Genomic DNA, 21,075 nt, shown 5'->3' on the forward strand with positions numbered 1-21,075 from the left:
ACCGAGTCTAATTCAATTTTTTGAAAATTTGTCCTTTATAAACATTTTCACCATTGCAGAAATATATCAGATATGATAACAGCTAAAAAAGTGTTTTTTATTTTTCCAAAAACGAAAAAGTACATTTAGCATAAGTCCTGCCGATATCAGCTTAACTCGGATCATATTTTGAAAATAAATCGTATAAGACTTATCAATTGGAGAATAAATTATGGTCAATACTTTTAGAAAATAAATGGTATATAAGTTAAATGTTAAATCTGGTTGTTGAGATGAAAATTTCAATATTCGCTTGGGCCTAGTCATTGAAACTCAGAGAATATTGCACACCTCGAAATATTTCATAAAACCACAAAAACCAAAAACTTATCCAGATTAGCGGACTACACGTAAAAATTTTATTGGGACAGCGAATTAAATTGTTATAATATATTTGTATAAACACATTAAAAGGAATAATATATAGAAATAATTTAAATTTATAGTTCAACTGTGAAAACATGTAAACAGGATTTTAATTTTTGCATATTCAATTATTTAAGCAAAAAGACAATTGAGTCTGTTAATCTGTTACAGCTACACTCTAATAAGAAAAATAAATTCCGAGCTGATCTAAAATTTCCATAGCGTGGTGGAATGAACGTGTATTTAATAAACTGTTCTGCTCATAAGAAAATGATCTAGCCAAATTTATTCTAAAAGTCATAATTAAAAAAAATATGTTGAGCCTATGTAGCAATCACTCATCGTTTACTCATCAAAAACATAACACACACACACACACACACACACACACACACACACACACACACACACACACACACACACACACACACACACACACACACACACACACACACACACACACACACATACATACACACACACCACAAACGGAAAACGACTTATTTAACCTAAAGTAAATATTTTAGCACATTTCGAATTTCTATTATTGAAATGCTTCCCATTTTAGATGCAACAAATTATGACCTAAAATAAATGAGCAAATTAAAATTAAAAAAATGTATAAAAAAATAAACTAGGACTAAAACTTCGGATGGATGAAATTATTCATTCTCAGCATTTTTGGTGATCCTTTTTGGACCTCGGCCAGCAGGACCCTTCGGTTTTTCAAACTGCTTCTTCACAATGTTCTTAGGCGGATGAACTTCATTGTGCAAAAAGTCTGCTGTTATCTCTTTTGCGTCGTCGACTTCCAACTGGAAAAAATAATTAAATGTCTTCGTAGTGAAATTGATCAATTAAGGACGTACATACCTAATCGAAAAATGTATGAGCCAATAATGATTTAAGACTAGATTGTTAATTAGACGGTCTTAAAACGGTAGTAAGAAAAATCGAGTGACTCAAATTTAAAAATTGAATTAATTAAAAATTAAATTAATTAAAAACAGATTTAATTAAGAGTTGGATGAATTACGAATTGAATTAATAAATAATCCATAAATTGAAAACTGAATGAATAAAAAATTAAAAATACCTTGTACAAAAAAAACTAACTTTGCGATGTATCTCTATGGAAAGATCACGTTCTATACGATCGACCAATGGTCTTTGACATGTTGAGTACAACATCCTCTCCTTGATGGAGCAGTTGTAACCAGGCATCGTGTACAGGAAAACTATGAAAACGTATTTCCGCTTGTTGTTAAGTAGCAAATATATTCAAATAAGCAATGAACGCTTAGTTGTTCATCAGTGTTTTGATAATTCAATAGACGATTATATAAACTTTAAAGTTCCAATCAAAATAAATCTTAAAACAAGGCCATTCAAGGTCGTTAAAAGCAAAGTAGCGGTATCGACGCTATCGAGTGTCGTTCTTTTTTTAAAGACAGTAGCAACTATGACAAAACGGCGCTAAGCTTGAAATCCAAATGAAATCGCCATTCGCTACTCTTGAATTGAGAATAATTTTTGCCACTGAACTCGCGTAAGAAAAAACAATTAACGATTTTCGTGCCGTAAAACTAAATGTCGACATTCGTTCGTCGTATTAGTTTGGTGCTGATTAAGGTGTTATCTATTTCGTTATTTTCCGTTCAAACACCTCCCCTACGTTTATAACATACGGACAGACATTTTAGTGTAACTACATAACAATGACATAGTCAAACACTAACAGTAATAAATATTAAAAAATGTAAAAGGTTTGCTTATTCAGACCTTATAGAAAATTACAATGTTTATAAGAACAACCATTTTATAATTTTCAGTTCAGTTCAACTCAAAACTTTTTTGTAACGTCTTGAATGAAATTTCATTTGTATATATAGAATATCTGGAATTTTCATTTGCGTTAGAGATTTTTGGTGCTGCTTGTTCAACGTAAGTAGTGGTGGCGGTGCTACTTTTTATAAGCAAAAACAGACCTGATAAATTGAAACTGAACAAGTAAAACATAAATATGTAAACGAATTTATATATGAAATTATAATACATTTAGGAACAAATATATAAGCGCATGAACATATGAAACATGAAATAAATAAAAGAGAACACACCACAGGCGATTTGTTGGTCTCCTTCATGCGTATGCTTGAAGAGGTACAAGTGGTATCTGGCATGGTCGGATGGCGTCAACCTGACTATCTGAGCCACGTCAACATTGTCTGATTTCTCCACATTGATAATCTCTTTATCTAGGTCTAAACTCTTTCATGAGTTAAAAAAATAACAATGACTCACTATGAAACTGCATGATGAAGTTAAAATTTTCTAAAACGAGAACAATTATATTACAAGTTAGTAAACAATCTGGTTAGTTCACAACTGAACTGAAAAAATTAATTATATGCAACTGATAATTTATCGAACCCAAATTCAAAAACAGGTTTTACGAAATTTAAAAGTATTTGTTTTCAAAGTTTCAAAGAATATTGACACAAAAGAAATTTTATTCATCAAAAAATGATGATGAAAATACATGAAAGAATGAAAACTCGTCTGCTTGAGTTTAAGAACTCAAAGCCATGAAAAAAAGAGAGAAGAATGGAGATGACTTACCAGCTGAACATAATTAATCTCATGGTTCTTGAGCCTGTTCAACTGTTTGATGGCATCATTGGATAATGGGAAGGCAACACCTTGGACAGTCTGATGCTTCGAGTCGACACTTATGTCAGCATTCACCTGTGCGAGTTGTTAGCAGATACTTTGGCAAACTGAAGTTTTATTTATTTCAGTCAATTATCACATTTACAATTTAAAAGAATCAAAATGACACAAGTGAAGGAATAAATGAAACACTGTGAATGACAATACAAAAAAGATCTGTCACAAAACAGAATCATCCCTTACAAAGTTTTCGAACATGAAAACCTTCCAAATTGAAATTAAAAATTTAAAATTAAAATTTTGAATATTAAAAATTAAAACTTGAATAAATAAATAAAAAAATAAATTGATAAACAAAAAAATAAATAAATCGCTTTTCTATATAGAATTTTGCAATGATTTGTTGCAAGTTGAACAACAACAAAATAAGAAAAATATTCAGTATATTCAACCTCATTCTTCTTGATCAACTCCAACTCTTCCTCAGCAAAGGTCAGTGGTTTGGGGGCATGTTCAGATATGACGTGCTTCTTGTAACCAGCCAGGTTCACATCATGCTGATCAGATTGAAAGTGAACATCATATCATATATCGTATCATATGATATCACTTCATATATAATATTATATCATATCGTAGTTTTATATTAAATTTAACAAACGTAAAAATGGCTTAAGATCATAAGATTAAACTCCTTGTCTCAGCAACAAGATAGGACACTGGCTTTGAATGGGCTTATATCGATTGAAATATATCAAAAAGATTGAACCACTTAAAGAACATACAGGCACAGTTCCAAAAAGTTCATCTTTGATTTGTGATGATCCAAATTCATTCCTCAGAGTTGCCTTTGTAGCAGCATATAACATCTTCTGTCGAACCTGTGTGCGTGTGTATGGAAGTAGAACTTTGAATCTATTTTGCTGAAAATTACTGCAAACGAACACAAATGAACAAGATTTTTATAGTGAGCCTAGTTCTTAAAATAAATTGACAAGTTAGCGAGATGTTTGCAGAAAAACATCTGCACTAATAAATAGTGCAGATGTTTTTAAAAGTTGAAAACTTTGAAAAACTCATTCAACACTAAATAATTCCTACCCTACATTAACAAATTAACACAGCTATAATTTGCCTAAAAACCAATAAAATGGAAAAAATATTTTATCTTTAAAAGCATCATCATTCAAATATACATAGCAAGTACATAAACACACACAGAAACACATACACATGCACGCGCGCGCGCACACACACACAAATAATTTACAGGAGAATGATCAGGTGAGTAACTGATGAAGATCCATTGGTACCCTGATGATGTTTGCTCATCCAAGCGAAACATGATGTACGTTGGGTGGTCCTTCTTTAACAGAGGCAGGACCAGAGAATCCCAATGTATGGAAAGTCAAGGTTAAAAATGCGTTCTCATTATTGTTCTTATTTACACCTGCCTAACTCAAAAATCGTCATTTCAATAAAGCAAAACAAATTAGTAACGCTTAATTCAATTTACTAAATTTATTGAAAAAACCATTGCAACTAATACAAAAATAAATTGATGGCAATAATTTCTGAATAACACAGATCAATAAAAGGATATCATCCTGCCAGGTTCCTTTTGGCTCAAAACTGGACTCAAGCACCAACTGCTCTGCAGATGAATCCACAGTAGTGTGTTAATAAGATTGTGTGTATAAGTGTTGCCAGTATTGTAATATGTTAACCTGCTAACAGGGAACAACTACAAGTATTGTTACATTCTTTTCAAACATATGCAAATAATGGTGACTATTATTTATAAAATGAATTACTGAGCTTATCAGATTTAATCAGTCTTTTTAAACTAGCAATAACCAAACACAAATAACACCATGACAAGAAATTTGTGTAACAAACAAATATAAATATGGTAAAACCATATAACTAAGCAAATCTACCATTTAAGTAATCAAAACCTCTTTTATTTACTTGTATTTACTACAATTTGATGGAAGAAAATTATTGAAAAAGGAAATAAAATAATGTTAGCAACAAAAACAAACCTTCCTGGATAGCTATCTGGATTAGCCTGACATTGCCATCCTTTGAGCAGGCAAAGAAAGACTTTAAATCATCACAAGCTGTCAATTTTTGAATAATATCATGAAGTTTTTTGGATGATGTCACATGAACTTAAACATTATATAATATATTATAGCATATAAAATGTATTGTTATATATTTATTTTATACTTGATAAACTGATGCCCACAATGGTGGACAATGAAAAAACAAATTCAAATTTGTGAACTAAAAAAACTAACAATAATATTATAAAGGATTCTATCAAAATTCAAATAACATGTTTATATACACATACACACACATACACACATATATAACTTTAAACTGATTAATGAGCTAATGCCAACAATTCAGTAGAATTCATATAATATTTATAATACTGTATAAAAATAAAAGATGGTCTCCTTCTAACATATACATATATATATAATATTATATATAAAACATATTTTTAATTATATAACATATCATATAATAATAAATATACTATCATTATCTGATTATCATAATTGACATATGAATGGTATATTTATTATTTAAATTGTTTCCTTTTTTTAAACATGAACAAAAACACATATCAACAATATTAACTGATCATAAGCATAAATAACTGTTAGGTTAGTTATCATGTGTTGAGTTTTAACTTTTAAATATAATTTAATTTTAAAAATGATGTTTTATTTTTAATTTATATTTATGTTATGTTGTAAAAGTTGTAATGATAGCTGTGAAATAATTAATTAATTATAACAGTAATCAGTAATGAATAGTATGTTAAACGCTATTCATGTCATGTTATTTAATTTAATTAATTGTTAAATTAAAAAAAACTTTTGTGAACATAAACAAGTAAAACTAGTAATAGTAAGTAATGTAATAGTAACAAACAAACTAACAAAAACAAACCTTTGATTCCTGCTTGATGAGACATTTCCAATAAAACTACAAATTTTTTATATTATATTTATTAAAATATAATATAAAATAAATATATTTTTTAAGATAATTAAATTAATTTAAAAACTATAATTTAATATTTATTTATTTAATAAGCTTAGCGGCTTAAGGGAAAAAAATAAAATCATACTTGTTAGCACACGGAAGAACCTGATATAAAAATGTATATATAAAATACATATATATATAAATATAATATATGTATATATTATATATGCATGTGTTTGTACTTTAATATTACACCCGTAAACTTGTTTACATTTTCGGTGAGCTAGTAAAACTAAACAGTAAAGCGATAATGTCCTGTTAATAATATTATTAATAATAACAACAACAATAATAATAATAATATTATTATTATTAAAACATTCAATGTAAAATATTCACATACGTTCTCCTGATGAATGAAATAAGGATAAATAATTTTCCGAAGCTCTGACTGAAAAAGTTTTAAGTCACTGAAGACCATGAAGGAATGACCACCCTGGTGTTATCTACGATAATTATATTTTATTTTGTATCTCCAGGACACTGAAATCCGTTCCTTCAAACAAACGGAAAGCCTGGAAGATATAAAATTAGATGTAGACATGCCTGTTGAAACTGATACCATGCGATGCTTTACTACTATTAACATAGCTATAGCAGGATAAAGCAGGACAAACAAATTAAGCAAACATAAAAAGAAAAATATTTATAATAATGTCTTTGCAGAAAATGAATATTATACTATACTGAAAGTTAATCCTAAAGGTATGTTATCCATACATTGACATTATATTTTGCAGGAAATAATGACCGTTCTCTTTACTTTCTATATTAACATTTTGTTGAAGGGCATGCCTTTTTTAGAGTTTTCTGTTTTTACTTTGTATCTTAGTTTGAATTAAGATATAAAGTGGAAAATATATAATAATACCGAGGATGACATACCTTTCCTAGCTTCTAGAGGTCTTTATTTCTTGGATGATCATTTGCTTTTCAATAAGGCGACATTAAACAATTTGCTCAATAAACTGGAGTTTTGGTTTTTTCTAAGTTTTGAAAAATTTATATAATGGCTTGAATAGGCATACGCGAAATGCATATATATGAAATACAGAGAGTAATTTGTTTCTTATGAGCAACTTCAAAAGTATACAATTTTGAATTTTAGAAAGTTCTACGAAAACCAACATTGTTGTGGAATCATGAGCTTAAACATAGATAATAACCTTAAAATAATAATTTTGTAATTTTATAATTTGTAATTTTGATGACATTACAATTTATTGGAACCACCTTTAATTTGGTGTTTGTTTGGAGGCTTTTTCTTTTTTTACGTTAAATGTGGATAAACATTTTTGTTACCAAATCTGTAATTAGCAGAAGTCATCAGACATTTGGTCATTAATTATACGTACATAGTTGCGCCTATATGCAAGGGAATGGAAGCGCTCTACAAATCCACATTCTACGCAATAGTTTCTTAAAAACGGTTTTACATCTATTTTGCATCTTAAATAGAAGGGTCAAACTAGAGGACCACTTGTCCTTCGGTGTGCCACAGATTCCAACCAAGAACAAAAATCAAATAACATAGCAAAATAGAATCCTTCAATTACGTTTGCAAATAATTTTCTCTTGAGCACAGCGTTAAACTCAGCCAGTAGGAAAGAAAAAGAGGTCAACGAAAAATGACAGAATTGTGTTTCCTATTCAATAGTTAGTTACTTGCTAAGATCGTGTTTCTATAAACTTTTTAAAAATATTGTAAACCAAAATTGACAGTCGACAAACAACTTGAAATAAAATTTTATCAACAGGTGAAATTTTTGTTTTAAAATTAGGTACCAGCAAAATAAAAGTTTTTTCCGCCATCAAACGGCTTAATGAATGAGAGATGGCTGCAATGGATGAAACATGGAAAGAATTCTCAGCTTAGAGCAATTTATTCTATAATTTTAAATAATGTGAATGTGACTATAGATACATGCACACGTATTTTGAATTATATTTTACTTTTACATTTTCAGTCATCGTGCATTCGAGGATACTGCAACACGGACTATAAAAGATATAAGATTGTTTTATTAACCGCTTAAAAATTTTTAATGAAAAAAGTAATAATAAAAGTTCATACAAAATTAAAATGTGTATTAAAAATTACTAAAATAATTTTTTTTATATTTAAATAATTAGTGTTTATCACATGTAATAAAAGTTATTGAACAGGCAGGTTTACATTCAAATGAGCCTTTCATCAAGCAACTCTTCAACGTCTTCGCAGTCAGATTGGATTTTATCTTCGCACACCTTAGCGCTTTCAGTTTGTTTGTTTTTGTGTGACTTCATTATTTTCATTTTCAAATGACCGGGGTTGCAGCCGGATAGCGACAGGGAACAGTTGGATCGAATTCTCGCGCTCGAAATGTCAATCGACTGCTTTTGTTTGTTTTCCCTTATTTCTAATTCTCTATCGTGGTGATTGTTTTCATCGTCGTTGTCATCATCGTCACTGAAGTCAGAATCTAATTCTTTATTCATAATCAAAATTTCAGAGTTTGATAAGAAAAATGAACTTTTATTTAAATTCACATCATCACTCAAATGTAGCTCCATTAATTCAACTGATTTTATAATTTTTTCAAAATCTATGGCATCGAAATCTTCAACACCAAGGAGCCATTTTTTTAGTTTTGCAATGTGGCAAGAAAGAACGGTCACATCATTTTCGGAGCATATTGTGGAATCGTTGAACAAACTGTGAACCGATGAAGATTTTTGATTCGAACTGTCCTCTATTTCATCGGATTTAAATCGAACAAACTTTTTGGATTTACTTTTTAAAGCGTGAATGTTCTTCCAAGACTGATCAGAATTTTTAAATTTGCTGGAAATTGACGGTACTTCACTGATATGATAACCTGTTGGCATTACAGAACATTTTCCCTTAAGAAATTCTATTATCATTAATAAAGAAAATAAAAATTGAACGCATTTCACAAATTCATATGATATGCTACAAAAAATTTTTATAGATGTAAGAAAATACATTAAATATGTCGATATAACAATAAGTCAAACAAAATAACACTTATTACAAACTCATGAAAAGTTTTATTTAAAATTTCTACATAATTCATTTTCGAAATATCAATCATTTTAAAGCAAGCGCATTATCTTCTGCGGTGATTCTAATTCATTGCATTTACGAATTTCGATGAAACTATTTTTTTTAATATTTACATGCTTATAGAAAATTAATTTTTCTAACTTATTTTTATTTTATCCTTTCTTCATATTTAACTTTTTGTCCACAGGAAAATTAGAGATTGAAGTTATTTAATTTCTAACCTTACAAGAACTCATCTCATAATAATGACATTAAAAAATGATATCTTAAATGAAAGTAACCGATTTTGAAAGCATCAATCATTTTTTTAATTCTTGTAACTGTTCTTAAGAGGTCGTTGATCATCAATTGATGTTCACAACTATCTTCATTCAACTTTGAATCCAATTGATCAGAATTTGGTTTTTTCAAGTTACTTTTCAACGCTTCGTTATTCAATTTTATTCCAGATTTCCTTCAAAATAAAAATAAACGTTTGAACGAGCAATGAAACGTTAATAACCAAAAAATTATATGAGTTCTATTATATGTTAAAGCAAGAAAATAAAGATTGTATTTACCACAGTTTACGTGAATAAGTTTTAATCAACACATTATTCAGTTTTATTTACACATTTTTCAGTTACACATTATTCACATTATTCATTATTCACATTAATCACTCTCTGAACTCAAACGCAGTCATTAACGCAGGACCAGGCGCTTATTAAATTTTTATTAAATAAAATTTAAAAACGAAATTTTTGAAATATAACAATAGAACAACATGTATTCTGTATATATAACATAGACAAGTAACCCTATTACAATTATCTTTTTCGGAAAATGTAACACGATTTCGGAATGGAAATTAATATTTTTTTATGGAACATTTGTGAGAGGATAAAAATGAAGATAATTACCAGAACTCACAGCTGCTGTAGGTTGCTCCACAGCGTTTCGATATCTTGGAAAATATTTTCAATTTTGAACAAGGGGACTCCATTTTCAATGTTCTTTTTAATCTTTGACTGCAAAATTGTCCACAAATCTTCGCTGACAATCTCATCTTCGACGGACTCAACATTTTGCTTTTTGGATGACGTTTGCAGAGAGAAATAAGACTTTTCTTGGTACAATATTTGCAAAGACGTCAGAATGAACTTGTTTTTAGCTATGAATAAGAATTCACGTAACTTTTTCATATTTCTATACGTAAATTGTTGTGAGCCGTTTTTCCATCGTCGCAACTTTTGCATAGCTCTCCTCAGCGTGTTGATCTCATTGCTTGTTTGCATCTCAATATTACTTTCAACCGTTTTTGAGTTATTTCTTTTCTCAAGTTCATTTTTCAGTTTTACTGCGTTATCACTTAATGGTCTCAAAGTTGTTTTCAAATTTGATTTGATTATAAGTTGTTCTCTATACTGCAAATACTTTTGGATAAGCAGTTGAATTTCTCTTTCATTATCCGTCAATTCCTTCGTCAACAATCGCTCATTGTTGCCGCTGATTGAGCAATCCTCATTTTTTGCCACAGATTGACTACAACTATTTTTATCATACTTACTACACGAAGACAGTTTTCTTTCCTTTAGTTCTATGCTCTCCATATCTAAATTAACAGAGGAACATAGAGGTAAGTTGGAATTGTTCTGAAAAAAGAATAAATAAAAAATTATCAAATCAATATATACCTTATGTAAATCATTTCTAAAAAATAATAATAGTAATAATTTGCAAACCAGGCCTGGATTTACGTATGGGCTAAATGGGCTATAGCCCAGGGTGGCAGGTTTAAGGTGGCGGCAAATTTTGGAAACCGATAAAAAAACTGAAACAAATGTTAAAAACAGAACAAAACTATATAATTATTAGGAACATAGACTTAGCCTGGAGGGGGTTGGGTCTTTATAAATTCATTTGCTGATACACAGGGACGTAGGAAACGCTTATGAATGTAATGGTGGAATGTGAATACTGTGTGATAACAGTTTGTTTCCTTTTTGATATTATAGCAAACAAATTGTTGAACTGTGCCTTTTAATTTCAGATTGATATTTCATTTTTTATTGTTGTTTTATTGCATATATTTTTAGGTTTTACTGGATAGAAAATAACAATTTAAAGACATCATTTATATTTATTTTCAGTGAACTGTAACTCTTTGTTTGTTAAAAGTTGCGTATTATGTATTTTTTAGAGTAGGCCTATATGAAGTCTATCATTAATTTTTATTTCCCAATGACCTTTTAGAGCGGTAGCAATATTATTACTTATATTAAACTGCAATTGTTTGTTCATCATTGGACACGAGATAAAAGACGGGAAATAGACTACAAAGTTTCACCGCTTTAAGTATTTCTTGAAGCATGATTGGTTGGACTGAAAGGGGCACGAGGCTCGAGGCCTACAGCGATGCCCACTGTAAAGATGGGTGCGGCATTATGTTGATAGCCCAGAAGCGGCAGATTTTCAACTTCGCCTCTGTTGCAAATACATTATAGGATTCACGTTTACAAATTTGTTTGTAAATTTCAAAAGAGCAGTAGATATTTGTGTTTAGTGTTTATTTTAGTCATATTTGAACGAACGCTTCAACGATCGATATATTTCATTATTATTATTAAATCTTTATTTAATGATACATGTATATGATCTAGATCCGATGCATCAGTATAGTTGTCAAACGAGTATTACAAATTAATAAATGGAATCTAATTGAGTTTTTTTTATAGATAACATATGATAATTTATAATTAATTTATTTATAATCAGTCGAGACTTTGTCAGAATTCAATTTCCGTGAAATGAGCTTCTCAACCCAGCCCGGTATTTCAGAAAAAACCGATTCAAATGACAGAACGAGGTTCCGTAAAAAATATACTGTGTACAACGTTGAACGAATCATAACGAGTTATACAGAAGTATGCATCTCATGATCTCATACCATAATTAAGATAGAAAAATGATTACCAGGCATTTATTTTTGAAAAACTTTCCAAGAAACATTATTTTTTACATATTAATTGATCATTGGAAATCTAACGCAATGACAATGTAAATTGTTTATAAACTCACAGTGTATAATAGAGACTGAGAGAACAAAAACAATGACATCTTTTTAAACGATTTCCCGCTTTAGTTTTAAGAAATGTCCTTCTGTATGAGGTTTCACTGAAATCTGTATAATCAACACTGGTGAATATATCAACATAATATGGTAATTTTGCATGTAAATGTTGAAATTCGATGATAAATGTTGAACTAATCGTTGACATTATGATTATGTAACGTCTATAAATGTATATCCCACTAACAAACATATATGTGTATGTAGATGTTTCAAGATTCATTATAGGTGATTTAGATACATATATAAATATATATTTATATACACATATATATATAATTATATACACACATGTTTATTATAATGTGCAAATCTTTATGCATTTCTATTTTATTTGAATTATTTCTATTTATTACTCAGTTATTTTTTCGTTTACTGACAAACAACAATTAATGTAATTTATTGAAAAATTGTTAAAATTTATTTCCAAATTTAAAATTTACTTTAATCTTTTAGCTTCACCTGACAAAGGTGATTAATTATAAATAAATAAATAAATACGGTTCCTGGCTTCTCTTTTTCGTTAATTAAATTCGTTTTTTTTACGAAAGTGACTTTCATTTTTTTTTTACTATTTACTACTCAATATCGAATTTAGAGGTGAATGTTATTAATTTGCCTTTTATTTTAGTTTAGAAATCGAAATAGGTTTCATCCTGGCTTCAACCTTTCAGTTACCAGTATCAACTGAAATTGATTGAATATTCAATATTGAATCTGAGATCTGAATGGGAAGCAAAACTGCTCTGCTTGAATTAATTGAATTTTTAATAATAAAATAAAAAATGAATAACTTTTTTAAATATAATATAAATTGTTATATATTTATTATATATATATATATATATATATATATATATAATTATATATATATAAAATAAAAAAAAATGTTATAATTATAATTGATTTCAAAGAATTAAAAGATTTTATTTTAATATTTTATAATAATTTTATTTATATTTTATTTAAAAATTTTCACTTTCTCTCCTATGATTAATAAATAAAATATTATTATTGTTAATTAATAACCTAAAAACTAACTAAAGCTAAACTAAACTAAGCTAATAGTATTTCAATTATTATTAAACTAAAAATCCATATTTCTTGAATAATAAAAAAAAGAAATACGAATAAAATAAAACTAGTTAATGACGTGGTTGCTAAATAAGCATAGGTTTATTAAATAAATTAACTTTATTTAATTACTTTTATTTTATCTATATAAATAAAGACATTTATTCATCTATACTTCTATAGTAACAGAAGCTGCTAGTGTTGTTGGCAATGGAAAGCTACCCAAGTCACACAGCTCCTTATTCAATGGACTATGATGCAGTTTACATGCAGGAACAAATTAATGGTCAGCTTTTTAAAGAATTTTTTTGAGGGAGTATTGCAGAAATAAAAAAAAAATATTATTTGTTTTGTTATGTAACAGTTTATCTGTCTTGTTATGTAGTTGCTCCAACAGTGAATAAATTTTCTGTATTATTTTTTGTATTATTCTTTAAAAATTCAGAATCTGATAAATGCAGAAACTGTTACAGCATGCAAGGCAATAGTATAAAATAATGAAAAATAAATAACAGAGAAAAAAATGAATGCAAAAAGAAGCATACCTGCTGATGATGCATTGATTTATGTGTATGTTGTATACACTTTGTGTTTGTTGTTCATACCTCTATAAAATAATTTTAAACAAGTTTAAAGAGTTATTTAAATTAAATTTTTAATTGTTTAATATATCCCATTTATGATACCAAATTTTATGGATATGTTTTAAAATTAGTAATTAATTTTATGTAAATAGTTATATCTATAAGACATTAAGACATTTTAAATTAGTTCACATAAAATATTAATCACTGCTTGTTGTCTGGTAAATGATTATAAATTAAGTTTTTTTTTATCATCATGATCATCATCGTTGTTGTCGTCATCATCACCATGGTTGTTGTGATTACTATGATGACAGACATGAACCAGCAACTGACGCAGACTCGCTCACAGAGGGTCCGTGCGGCCATGTTCCCCGAGACATTTAACGACGAGGAAATTCAAATTCCTTCAACGCAGAAACACTTTGGCCAGATGACGACTGTGCAGAGACTGGCTGAACCATCACGGATGCTGAAGCATGCTGTCGTCAATCTCATCAACTATCAGGTACCTTTCTTCATTCCTTTCAATTTTTCACTTGGTTTCGAGATTTGGGCTTTTAAATTTACATTTAAGAAGTTATTTAGCTAATGGATATGCATCAAAAAAATGTTGCCCACTTCAATTTTTTTCCCAGCTACTCTTTTCAAGTTTTTATAATGATGCTTTTGTTTTGTGATTAATTTATCGCAAAGTGGTTGTACATGTACAGCATTACAAAACTCCATAGACATAAAATTTTTTAAATTATTTCTGAACTGAAACATTTTTTTAAATAGGAGGATGCAGATGTGGCGGTGAGGGCGATTCCTGAGTTGATATCACTACTGAATGATGAGGATCAGGTTGGCGTTTACTGCATTTTTCTTAATTTATTCCACGTAGACATAATCTGACACATTATTTTAATTGTACACATTTGCTAGTCAATGAATGTAGTCAAATGAAAATAATTTTGACAAGTTTGAGAACCAATAATACAAGCCAGCATGCTTTGTGATCAGATTGTAGTTGGCCACGCAGCTCTCATGAGTCACCAACTTTCGAAGAAGGAGGCCAGCAGACACGCCCTTCTCAACTCTCCACAGATCATCGCTGCCCTTATCAATGCACTCAACAAAGCCAAAGACCCAGAAACCATTAGGTTGTTCCGATCATCTGGTCCACAATTTTTTTTTGTTTCAATTCATTTTATTTCACCTATCATTACTTTTTTAGTTTTTCAAGTAGTTTATTGGTTTTTGGATCTCAAAAACAATTAATTTACTTTAAATATTTTCTCGTTATTTTGAACAGTTCAAATTTGAGACAATTTGAACTTGACAATGTTCCACAAGTTTATCAGCCATGAATAACGTTTTCAGGTACTTGACGGGGGCACTGCACAACCTGTCCCACCACCAGCAAGGACTGTTGTACATCTTCAAGTCTGGTGGCATACCTGCTCTCATCAGGCTGCTTAGGTTGGTTGCTTCATCGCTTCTTGTATGTGTTGGACGGTGCTTGGCGCGCTTTCTCGAATATAAAGTCAAATTATTCTGAATTTTAATTAAAAACTTTAGAGGTTAATTTAATTAAAAAAGTTTGTTTATATTTAAAATTTTCATCAAATATAAACTGAATGAATCAAACCGAACAACAACAGTTCCCCCATTGAATCGATTCTCTTCTATGCGATGACTACACTACACAATTTGTTGCTACACCAGGAAGGAGCTAAGATGGCGGTGCACACCGCAGGGGGGCTGCAAAAAATGGTGGCCCTCTTGACGTACGATGACCCAAAGTTCCTGGCTATAACCACTGACTGCCTGCAACTTCTTGCTTATGGAAATCAGGAATGCAAAGTGAGTTTGTTGTTCGTCATTGCCGTTTATATTGCAGTTGTTTTATGTACACTTATAAATATACACTTATATGCACCTATAAATGTACTGTACACTTACTTTTTTGACAAGTTGATCATCCTGGCGAGTGGAGGTCCAGACAATCTGGTGCGCATCATGGAGAGGTACAACTACGAGAAGTTGCTCTGGACCACATCCAGGGTTCTCAAGGTTCTCTCCGTCTGTCCCAGCAACAAGGTGGCCATTGTTGAAGCCGGTCAGTCAGTCACGAAAATCTTTGCTTATTAATTTCCCAGGGTGTTTTGTAGCTCATTTCATTTTTATTTTTTAAAATTTGTGTCAACTTACATTTATCACAACCAGCGAAGTAAGACCATGCAATAATGTTAACATGTTGGAATTGATACAGGAGGCATACACGTCCTCTCCAACCTGCTCGTGAACCCGAGTACTCGACTCGTTCACAACTGCATGTGGACCATCCGGAACCTCTCTGACTCTGCCACCAAACTGGTCGGCTGGCATTTTTACATTTGCTTTCATTTATGAAATATTTAATTGAATACAAATCTTCTCGAGAGTGTCATGTTTTTTTTTTGTAATTTTATTAATTTGAAGTTTATTTGAACTATCCTTCCTCACTCAAAGTTTTGTGGTTGAACTTCAATTAAAATTTTAATTGCTGGACCAAGTTCCCATCCTCCATTCATAAACTTTAAATTAAATGGAACAAAAGTGAACAACTAAGAGTTGCTAAATTGTTGCTTAGAACCTACAATAAACATTTTACCTTATAAATAAATATTTAACCTCATTTTTTACTATTTGGTCCCAACAGGAAGGAATGGAGCCTGTTCTGGAAGTATGCGTGCGAATGTTGCAGATGGACGACTTGGATATGATCATTTGCTCCTGCGGCATCCTGTCCAACCTCACCTGCAACAACCACGCCAACAAGTCGTACGTGTATCAAATATCTGGAGTGGAGGCACTTGTGGCCACAGTCGTCAAGGCTGGAGACAGGGAGGACATCACCGAACCATCCGTTAGTTCACTTCTTTCTTTTGAAAGTTTGTTGCAAGTGTTAATCTACACACATGGTCATGAGATATATTCAATGTGGTGTCGCCTGTCAGGTTCCTTTCTTGTCATGTTTTCATGTCGTGTTGCAATCATAAATAAACTGAAGGAAGATTTAGAATTTGAACGTATACCCGCATTGAACGTTGCAGGTGTGTGCACTGCGTCACCTGACCAGTCGACATGCGCATGCTGAATTATCTCAAAACCTGATTCGAGAAGAAGGAGGTCTCATGCCAATCATCAACCTCCTCCACCCGCCATCCCACTGGCCTCTCCTCAAGGCAACCGTCAGCTTGGTCAGGAATTTGGCACTTTGTGAGAAGAACAATCCAGAACTGCGGGGATTGGGAGCAGTCCCGAAGATCATCCAGCTGCTTGTGAGGTCCCATCAGGAAGTTCAGAAGGTTGGTCGATTGGATTCGAAACTTTTTTCAGAATATAATATAATGTTTGTGTAGTTTTTATGGTTAGTTGAAATTTTGTCAGATGTTTTGTGGTTTTAATACGTATTAAAGTATCTTTAAGTATTGTCAGTAAAATTACGCTCGAATAATGTTTGTCTGAAATCAAAACAGCTTCGATCTTTTTCGATTCCTAATTTTTTATTTTGAAAACTTTAATTCGTTTGATTTTTCATATGCAAACGAAGGCTGTACTAAGCAACTCATCCGATGGAATAATGATGGATGCAGTGAGAATGGATGAGATGGTGGAGACGTGTGTTGGCGCTCTGCACATTCTGGCACGCGACGTTCACAACAGGACAATCATCAAGGAACACAACTGCATTCCTCTCTTTGTGCAGGTTTGTCAGGCTTCAGACTTGATGGATAATTTCTAGTGTCAGACTTGATGGAGAATTTCTAGTGTGTCTATTTATTTGACACCTTGCAATGTCATGAATGTATTTTTTTTCGAAAGTTACTCTACTTCCCCCACGAGAACACCCAGCGGGTGACGACGGGAGTGCTGTGCGAGTTGGCAGCGGAGAAGGATGCGGTGGAGATGACTGAGCAGGAAGGTGCCACGGCTCCCCTCACCGAGTTGCTGCACAGCCACAATGAAGCCGTCGGTGAGATGGAATGAGTTGCCGTCAATTGAATTATTTTTTATGTTGTTCTACTTTTTGTGCGTTTAGTTTGTCTCATTGTTTGCCTGTTAGGTTTCGTTGTCTGGCAAAACTAACTTTACAGTTTTTTGAAGTCTTCCTGATAGTTTTATAGTTTTAATGTAATGTTTTGATTTACTTGGCTTGGGTGTTATCATCGTTCATACAATAGTCGCTCTTGAATTCATTTAGCTAGCTATCATTCCAACAGACTACAAAACCAGTCACATATTTAACTAAATACCCAAACCAACAAACAACTTACTGACCGGTCAATTAACCATCGGACTGACCAGCCGACTGAACAATCAGCCACAGAAGCATCTTGCCAATCAATATACCAAACATTTACACAACCAACCACACAACCAACCCACCAAACAACTACACAACCAACCACACAACTGACCACACAACCAACCCACCAACCAAATACATAACCAACCAAATACATAACCAACCACACAACCAACCCACCAACCAACTACATAACCAACCACACAACCAGCGACGTATGCAGCGGCAATATTGTATCGCATGAGTGAAGACAAGTCGGCGGATTACAAGAAGAGACTGTCCATTGAACTGACCAACTCTCTGGTCAGAGGCGATCCAAACACCTGGAACAACCAGGTGACTTTTTTTCTATTTCAGACACCAGATCACTATATTGATCATTTATCATCTATTAAAAATATTTAATTAATTAATAATAATAAATTAATAATACTCTTTGAGAATAATTAATGAACTTTTGAACGGTGGGCAAAAATAGAAGATTATAAATGTTATTATTGTTGGATATTTATAAAAATCTGTCGGCTCGACACACGTGACAACGGTTTTGTTGAAAGTTTGATTAATAGTAATGTTATGAAGTTGTAATGTACTTTTTAAGGCACTTTTGTAACAACACAAGTCGTAATTTAGTTGAACCTTTCATTGAATGACAGCTGACTCAGGTTGAAGAGATGTCAAACGATGAAATGTACCAACCAAACAACAGCCAGGGCAACAACATTTATCCTTCGTCTAAGACTCCAGGTAATTTGGATATCACATCAATTATTTTTTAACAATTTATTCTTCTGCTGTAAGTATTGGCATCAAAATGTTTGAAATTCATATTATGCATTTAAAATTGATTTTGTAAAAATTTATATAAATAAATTAATACTTTAGAAATTTAAGGAGCAAATTTTTATATTTTGTATTGGCAACATTTAACAGCTGGCTCAGAATATAAATGGTTGTATTACATTTTGCAACAAACATTTCATTTTGTCACGTCACGAAACAAATTCTAAAATTATGTTGTACGAATATTTTCAGATTTTAATTCTCTACAACCACTGCACCAAGGCCTCTACCTTCACCCCAACCAAGCCAACCAATCAAATCAGTTCTATGCGGGCTCAGAATCAGGCAGCCGACACAACCAGCCAATGAGATTTCCTGATCTAACAGAAAATGTTTCCGATCCCTATGCAGTGAGGTATTCGAATAACACTGGCTCGCTCGTCAGCCAATCAGGGAGAGCTTTGCAACTGGATGGTGGACCATGGTTCAATACTGATGTGTGATTGGTCAATCGTTTTCAACATGAAATAATTTCACTAAATTGATTGTACAATAGATTTTTAGAAAGTGGAAAATGTCTGAATGTGAATTCGAATAATTTTTTTTAAATTTCAAGAAGGAATTAAGTTTTTTGGACATGTATTTTAACTTTGCGTTACGTACGTAATGACTGTTGTGTTTGTTATGTTACCTATGTGTTGAGATTTTTTACGCACAGACCTTGTATAATGTTACGATGAATGTTATAACGAATGTTGATTCGTTTCAATGTCATGCAATCACGTTCTCTAATAGAAATTATTTGTGACTAATTGAATATCTAATGATTATCGTTACTGCATCAAGATGTTTGAAATTCATATTACGCATTTCAACTTGACTTTCATTTGAGTGGTTATTTAAAATTTAAAATCGGCATTCAGAATTAGGCATACAAGTTTCATTGGTAACATGTTCAACGTTTTACATCTATGTGCACGATGTGCAGTTGCTATCTTCATCTTATTTAACGTCACGTGTGAATATTCAATTTTTGTGATCCAGTTAATTAAGTTGACCGTTGTTTTATTCAAGTGATCGATCCGATGTTGTTTTCTCTCGTCTCCTTATTAAATAGAGGTTATATATTTACCAGCGTGATTGTTGTCAGATGTCTTTTTTTTATTGCAAGTCGTAACTTACTGTCGATCTTGTGCTTATTGCTAAACATTAGTCAGCAAGAGTTGAGTTAGGTTGGGACAGTTAAAGCTTTTTCTTGAAACCGTTGAATAATTCTACATTCTCAATTCAGAGAGTTTGTGACAATCAGCATGCCAAAAGGCTCATCCATTCTGCTTTCATTATATAGTATATATTATGTGAAGATGTTATTTTGAGTCAAAAGTGCTTGCTTGTGGTTAGGTTGACGTTATCTCATGTACTATTGATAGATCTGGTTTTGTGAAGGTATTTTTTTAATCTCTTATTATCAGTTTAAATTTTTTTAGTCTGAATTTGTGTGTTTTAATTAATAAAAATTAATTAATTAATCTCATTTTTATTCATCAGTAATTTTTTAGACTTTTATTCAGAGTTTTTATCACATATTTATATCATCATCTATTGTAGATCAATAATGTTTTTTGAATTTTTGTGGTCGTCAAATTTTTTTTAATTTTCTAGTTTTGTATTGAACTTTTTCAGCTCGTTGAATTTTTGCCTGAGATTTTAAACTCTGCCGCAGGTCCAACTGTTCAGCTGTCTTTCTTATTTCTTTCTATCTTCTTATTTTCTTGCACTGGTTGTCTCCTAATTAATGAGTATAAAATATTTTTTTCAGGTAAATACATTTTATTCAAAAGTTTTTCCAGAGCTCTGATTATTGTTTTCCTTTTTTCATTTGTTCTTAATTTTTTAAAGATTTTCATTGCTAAATTTTCTTTGGCTTGTTCGGTTTTCTAACTTTAACCTAAGATCTAACTATTCGTAA

The 21,075-nt window shown here is 31.2% G+C and overlaps 4 protein-coding genes across 4 annotated transcripts; 1 reads left to right on the forward strand and 3 right to left on the reverse strand.

Moving 5' to 3' along the window:
* Positions 1–505: 505 nt before the first annotated feature.
* HELRODRAFT_107800 (hypothetical protein) lies at positions 506–6,087 on the reverse strand. Its single transcript, XM_009029332.1, has 11 exons — positions 6,052–6,087; positions 5,124–5,201; positions 4,680–4,732; positions 4,349–4,474; positions 3,864–3,959; positions 3,531–3,635; positions 3,028–3,153; positions 2,526–2,676; positions 1,522–1,643; positions 884–1,220; positions 506–850 (listed from the first exon to the last, which is right to left on the reverse strand). The coding sequence occupies exons 1-10, from the start codon at positions 6,074–6,076 to the stop codon at positions 1,068–1,070; spliced, it is 1,035 nt and encodes a 344-aa protein (XP_009027580.1). The 5' UTR covers positions 6,077–6,087; the 3' UTR covers positions 506–850; positions 884–1,067.
* Positions 6,088–8,328: 2,241 nt separating this feature from the next.
* HELRODRAFT_164382 (hypothetical protein) lies at positions 8,329–9,018 on the reverse strand (the record flags this gene model as incomplete). Its single annotated transcript, XM_009029333.1, has 1 exon — positions 8,329–9,018. The coding sequence occupies one exon, from the start codon at positions 9,016–9,018 to the stop codon at positions 8,329–8,331; it is 690 nt and encodes a 229-aa protein (XP_009027581.1).
* Positions 9,019–10,125: 1,107 nt separating this feature from the next.
* On the reverse strand, positions 10,126–12,477 carry HELRODRAFT_164383 (hypothetical protein; the record flags this gene model as incomplete). The annotated part of the gene is made up of 3 exons (XM_009029334.1): positions 10,126–10,851; positions 11,611–11,683; positions 12,278–12,477. The coding sequence occupies 3 exons, from the start codon at positions 12,475–12,477 to the stop codon at positions 10,126–10,128; spliced, it is 999 nt and encodes a 332-aa protein (XP_009027582.1).
* Positions 12,478–13,613: 1,136 nt separating this feature from the next.
* Positions 13,614–20,628, forward strand: HELRODRAFT_189420 (hypothetical protein; the record flags this gene model as incomplete). The annotated part of the gene is made up of 16 exons (XM_009029335.1): positions 13,614–13,689; positions 14,305–14,495; positions 14,768–14,833; positions 14,993–15,132; positions 15,353–15,451; positions 15,634–15,835; positions 15,947–16,091; positions 16,245–16,348; positions 16,674–16,880; positions 17,068–17,322; positions 17,568–17,723; positions 17,840–17,990; positions 18,535–18,659; positions 18,980–19,070; positions 19,359–19,732; positions 20,036–20,628. 15 exons carry the CDS (start codon positions 13,614–13,616, stop codon positions 19,607–19,609), a joined length of 2,259 nt encoding a protein of 752 aa, XP_009027583.1. The 3' UTR covers positions 19,610–19,732; positions 20,036–20,628.
* Positions 20,629–21,075: the final 447 nt, after the last annotated feature.

The sequence above is a fragment of the Helobdella robusta genome, assembly GCF_000326865.2.
Source record: "Helobdella robusta unplaced genomic scaffold HELROscaffold_6, whole genome shotgun sequence".
Classification (NCBI taxonomy): Eukaryota; Metazoa; Annelida; class Clitellata; order Rhynchobdellida; family Glossiphoniidae; genus Helobdella; species Helobdella robusta.